Source organism: Vombatus ursinus, unplaced genomic scaffold, assembly GCF_900497805.2.
Source record: "Vombatus ursinus unplaced genomic scaffold, bare-nosed wombat genome assembly UNPS02014816.1, whole genome shotgun sequence".
Classification (NCBI taxonomy): Eukaryota; Metazoa; Chordata; class Mammalia; order Diprotodontia; family Vombatidae; genus Vombatus; species Vombatus ursinus.
The window spans coordinates 829,039-835,038 of record NW_020954594.1 but is presented as its reverse complement, the minus strand read 5'-3'; the positions used below and the strand labels follow the sequence as shown (position 1 = coordinate 835,038).

The 6,000-nt window shown below is 41.0% G+C and overlaps 1 protein-coding gene across 8 annotated transcripts in view; it reads left to right on the top strand.

The window, feature by feature from the left end:
- The window catches only part of LOC114023019 (protein Aster-B), a 327,519-nt gene that overhangs the window by 163,829 nt on the left and 157,690 nt on the right, over nt 1–6,000 (top strand). Inside the window, exons 1-2 of one of the 8 annotated variants that reach the window (XM_027835511.1) lie at nt 3,354–3,422; nt 4,065–4,108. The exons of 4 other annotated variants lie outside the window; for them this stretch is intronic. Coding sequence is in view for 1 of the 4 variants with exons in the window: in XM_027835513.1 (XP_027691314.1) it covers nt 4,065–4,092 (28 nt within the window). In the remaining 3 variants the exon portion in view is untranslated. Of the gene's footprint in view, nt 1–3,353; nt 3,423–4,064; nt 4,109–5,390; nt 5,441–6,000 lie in introns of those variants that run through there. 3 more of the 8 variants (XM_027835513.1, XM_027835509.1, XM_027835512.1) reach the window with 3 other exon arrangements.

Below are 6,000 nucleotides of genomic sequence, written 5' to 3'. Positions count from 1 at the left end.
ATCATCATCATCATCATCATCATCATCATCATCATTATCATACTCTGGCTTGTGCTTCTCCTCCTGCTCCGGCTCCTTAAAGCTTTGTGATTAAAAAAAAAATCTTACTGTTTACCGGTTCCCTGGTTATTATTTCCTTTCCTGCTGCTGTTCTTTCCAAGATTATTATTCTGAAGGATTTGTAAAATTCAGAAAAGGAAAGATTGATCTAACAGTGCCATGGTTAAATAATGTACTTTCCTAAGGGCAGCATGGTATAGTGGGTGGTGGGCTAGACTCGGAGTTAGGAAAGAACTGGGTTTAAATCTCTCTCCTAACACTTGATAGTTTTGTGACCATGGATAAGCTACGTTATCCTTCTGAGCCTCACTTTCTTCGTCTGTTAAAGTCTGGACACTACTACTTCTAGTATTGTCTAGTAGATTTTAGATAGATAAATAGTTATACAGATATAGATATAGCTTATATGTATGCATGTAAATATGAGTATGTACATTTTACACAAACATGTATCTTAAAGGAACACAGCTGTTTTGTTGCCAAGGATGATGAAAAGATAATAGCTAATAATTATATAGTGCTTTAAGACTTTAAGATTTACAAAGCATTATATAAATATATATTATATATAACTAATATATTGGTGTTTATATATATATATATCCTAGCAGGTTCATTATCTATCTATAGGTATAATTTACTATATAGGCAAATAGTATTGCCAAATAGACTATAACTACATCTATATCTATATAAAACATACCTATATATAAATACATCTATATTATAGATGGAACATATTTATGAATATAATTATATAAATATACACACACATGCCCCCCAAATACACACACATTTATATATATATATATGTGTGTGTGTGTGTATGTGTATATATATGTGTGTGTATGTATACACACACACACGTACACATGCATTTGGAGTCAGAGGACCTGGGTTCAAATTCCAGCTCTACCACTTAACTAGCTATGATGGCCTTGGACAAGTCACATACCTCTCTAGGTCTCAGATTTTTCATCTATAAGATGAAGAGTATTGAACTAGATGATCTTTAGAAGTCCCTTGTAGTTGTTAATCTATGATCTTATATGTTTGCATTTTTGGTCTTTCCAGTGATTGCTATAGGGTTGGATTGGGCTCATAATGGTTCCCTGAAACTAGTACATTATCCTCTTGGGAGTAACTGGCCTTCTCCTCTGAAACCTTTTGTACCTCTGGCTGTCAGCAATGGTCAGGAGGCTCTAGCATTTGCCTTTGGGAGCTTTGCTATAGGCCTTTGCTTAGGGCAAGGGTTCTTAATCATTTTTGTGTGAAGGGCACTTCAGAATAATTTTAAATACATAGAATTCTTATTTTTTAAATACATAAAATAAAATACATAAATAAATGAATACATAAAATAAAATACCCGGTATTACATAGGAAGACACTTATATTGAGAGTTATCTAAACATTAAAAACATAAAAACAAAAATGCTCAGAGTCTCCAAGTTTAGGAGCCCTGGCCTATGAAGAGAAATGACCCATGTGTAAGCTTCCTTCTCCACACATTTTGTGTGTATATTCGTGTTCACACAAAACCAGGAGTCCCTGTGAGAACTACTTTATGTATGCTGAATGTGTTTGTGAAAATAAAGATAGGCCCAAAGAGTTCTTTGAGCTTGGAGCAGTCAGGCTGCAGGCCCAAGCATGACTATCAGGCACCTGGCCTAAAAGACAGAGAACATATTCTGCCTCTTTATTCTCTTCCCTGTTTAGCTTTTGTGGGATTTTGGTTGGCACAGTGATTTGGGACAGGGTGGACCTTTTTGATGCAGAGAGAAAACATACAAAACTGGAAACCACCAGAATTTTTGAAGAAGGCATATTCTGCTTATTTGAATTTTCTTTAAGCTGAGAATTTTATTTTTTTTTAAAAAGTCCTTTGGTTTTAGTCTTTGTTCTTGAAAGTCTTTTTTTTAAATAAAGAATATTGATAAATTTTCTTTCATTAGTAAATAAAGTGAATATGATTAGAAATTTCTTGGATTATTGATGACCTTAGAGTCTTTACTCTTGATTGTCTGATTCTGAAAGTCAGTCCTCTATTGTACAGGAATACAATTGAGAAACTGTAGGAATCTAGACTGAATGTGGACTGATCTCAGGACATACTATAGAGAGTTTTTAAAGTTTTGTCTTTACTAAATCACTGATACCTATATCTTTTCTTGTAATTTGCCTCATTTTTGTACAAGTGGTATACAAAGAAAAAATAGTTAGCTTAACTGGGGTGTTATTGTACTTTTATTTATTGTACTTATGTTCTTTGAAGCCCGAGATAACAAGAGGGGGAAGAGGAGAAACAGTAGATAGGGAAGCATGGGGCAGTGGGAAAAGTAGGCAGGACCAGTAGTCAATCACATTTTCTATAGAATAACGATTTTTGAAAAGTCTTTGCTAGTTTGAATTAATCTAAATGAATGCAGTGATTTCTTGTTATTGTTAAGTCTGTCTTGAGGGAAGTCATAGGAAGTAAAAAAGTGAGGGAAAAATCCTATTTGGGATAGGAATAATAGGTAACAGCTATCTTTTGTCTTGGTGGGAGAGAAACTGGTTCCCTAGATACCATTTTTAAGAGAAAATTCTAGACAGGAAAAGTTCAATTCTCTTAGCAGTTTGGGATCCTAGAAAAAGCTGCTTGACCTAGGATGTATAGGAACGGGAAAGTCTAGAAGAGCTGAGCTATTGACTCCTTTCCCTGACCTCATGGAGCTTTTCCCTTATAAAGAATCCCAAAGGGTGGAATGACTAGAAGTAGCTAGAGGATGTTAGGGGTGGATGACTGGAGTGGCCCACATGGTAGTAGGTACAGTCTCATGAACCCTGCTGGTTCCTGGGAATGCTGGTAATTATCCAGTGCTAGGGCCTCACTATTATGAGTAGATGCCCTTGTGTGTAACTAATCTGATGTTCTTATAGGGGTAGTTACATGATTTTATACTTTGCTGGAAATCTTTTCAGCATTTTCTTTGCCTCCCCATCCCCATATGCTTGTCCCTGTTAAGCTTTGTGGGGGCTCGGACATTCTGGTTACTTTCTCTTGACTACTCAGGACAACAAGAGCCTAGCCCAATTTCCCTGAGTAAAGTAGGCCAGAGAAAAAGCTGCAGTCATTGCAAGCTGCCCGTCCCTACTGGGCAGGAAACCTAGAGTGATGAATGGGGCTGAATGAAGTCATCCGGCTCCTCCAATCAGGCTGCAGCACCAGGAGAAGCAGGGGCCTCTGCAGAGAGAGCCTGGCTGCCGGCGGCTCCCATGTACCTCTAGACAGAGGCTGTGAGTCTCTGTGAGTGGGGCGGGGAGGGTGTGAACCACCCGCTCCTGGTGTAGGCCTCAGTCAATGTGAATGTTATTGCAAGGTGAGTGCCTTCACTGGGTGAATTCATCTCCCTCACCATCTGTGACCTTGCCTGCACCCGATTCTTCCTCTCTGAGTGCCTTCCGGGCTCATTCTCTAGAACCCCTCTGCTTCTACTTGAGTGCCTTTACCTTCCTCTGTAGGAATCCTCCCTCTTACACTGGTCCCTAGTACCCTCCCTCCCCTGCTGTTTTCTTGCTCAGCACCCATCAGCTGACCCTTTAACCCAACTCTGCCTTTCTAAACTGTGCGCAGCAGTGTTGGGTGGGCTGGGGAAGTGTTTGAGCCTTGCTTTTCTGTGACTCAGATACCCCCAGTAGAGGGTGCCTTGGGAGTGGCACCAGACTTGCCTTCTAGGAAGGGAGTGGAGGACCGAGAAAGCTGGATCTGGGTACCAATGGGCAACAGTATCCATAGTTCCTGAGAAGCAACCTCCTTGTCACGATGGAAAACCTCTATCATGGGCATTTTAGACCCTCCCTTCTTCTTCTTCCCAGCAGAGGGACAGCCTGGACTGTGCTGTGCCAAGGGTGGGAGAGAGGACTCTGGTTCTCCCTGGATCTTCAGAGGGGGTTGTTTGTCGTTTCTGTCTAGCTGTATGTGACTTTGCCTTTTTTCTCTGGATGATGCCGCCTCCTCCTAGGCCAAGCAGAGATCATGGAGCCGGCTGATATGGCCACAGCAAAGGTAGGATGGAAATGCTGCCGGCCTCACTGTGCGTAAGTGGCTTCGCTTGGCAACTTCTCCCTTTTGGTTCACTCCTCCCTCCTTTCCCCCTGCATCTGTCCCTCCATGCCCCATGTGCATATGGGAGCTATGGGGAAAAAGGGAGGGAAATGAGGCTAGCATTGAGGACTCAGGAGAAAATGGCTGCTGAGTTCTAGAGAATAAACTCTTCACCTTTGCACCTCTGAGATTGTCTGTTTGAGTGTACCTGTTTCTATCATTCTTCTTATTATTAATTATTACTCATTCCTCCCTTAAGCTATCACACTTTTCATTCATTCCTTCTATATCTCTCTACCCACTCTCTCTTTGCTTTTTGCCTTTTCTTTCCTCTTATTGGTCTTTTCTCTCATTTCTTTATCCACTTGAAACTTATTTAGACCATACAGCATTGAGGACCCAGGAGAAAATGGGTGCTGAGTTCTAGAAAGCAAATCCTTCACCTTCCCACTTCTGGGAAAGTCTGTTTCAGTCACTATTATCATTATCATTATTATTATTATTATTGTTATGGTTATGTAATTCTAAATTATTACTTGATTTTCCCTTGAACTATTATACTTTTCATTCATTCTCTTTATTTCTCTTTTACCATTCTCCCCTTGTTTTTTGCCTTTTCTCTCCTCCTACTGGTCTTCTCCTGTTTCCTTATCCACTTCAATTTATGCCTTCTGTATTTCTTTCACATCCTTTCCCATCTTTCTCTTTTCTCCTCTCTCCTTTGTATATCTTTTCTTCTCATCAATCTTCTGTCTATTTCTCTACCACTTCATTTCTGGTCTTTACCCTGAGATTTCCCAGTGAACACGTGTCTAGGAGGATAGCCTTTCTCTAACTTTGCAGCCTAATTCAGAAGTTGAGCTTGGGCTTAGAGAGTAATTTGTTTTCTGAGTGACAGGTGCTGCTATTGTCCCCTCCTTCCATCCATTTCTCCATAGGAAGTGGAGGTTTCTGAGGGATGCAGCACTGCTGTTGCAGAAGGGATGCACTAGAGGGCATCCCTGAGGTAGATTTCTCATCATTTTTTGACTCCGGCTTGCATGCTTTTTGAACATTCGTGTGTTGTGAATTTCCCGAAAAGAGGGACTTGAGGAAGCTGAGTGGGGGCCCTAGAGGGAAGTAATGGGGCTGTGCCTGCAACCTCAATTCCAGCCCCTGTTTTCAGAGAAACATCTATTGTCCTCCCATTCCTAGCACATATGTGCTCTTGGTTTGGGGTCTTTCTGAACAGATGGCAGGATCTCCATTTTTCCAGAGGTGGAAGACTGGATGCAGCTCAGATTTCTGGAACAGGTTAGATTTTGTGTGTGTGTGTGTGTGTGTGTGTGTGTGTGTGTGTGTGTGTGAGAGAGAGAGAGAGAGAGAGAGAGAGAGAGAGAGAAGAAGAAGAAGGAGGAGGAGGAGGAGGAGGAAGAGTAGGTGGGAGGTACTGCAAACCAGGACACCAAGTGGGACTGTGTGCAGTAAAAGAGTTCTCTGCTCCTTCCTGCCTTTTTCTTTCTACCACATGTTGTGTAATCTTGTCCTTGTTGCTTAAACTCTTTGCACTTTTTCTTCCGATTTGTAAAATCCTGCTAATGTCACTTATCCCCTATTAGCATGATGAGAGAGCTCCAGTCTGCAAAGCCCTCCATGCTCTTTAGATAAAGGAACTCTGGGGAGCAGGGTCAGAGAGGTTCTTCCCTCTTCTCTTTACTTTTTCTTTTCTTGTAATATTTACTGAGTACCTACTATGTGCAAGGTCCTGTCAGTATTTTTAGTGGTAGCTGTGGGAGGATGCATTCACAAGTACATTTTGCTTCAAAACAATTTGCTGCAAGCAGTTTGCTGTCTGGCTTCAATGCTTATGCTGC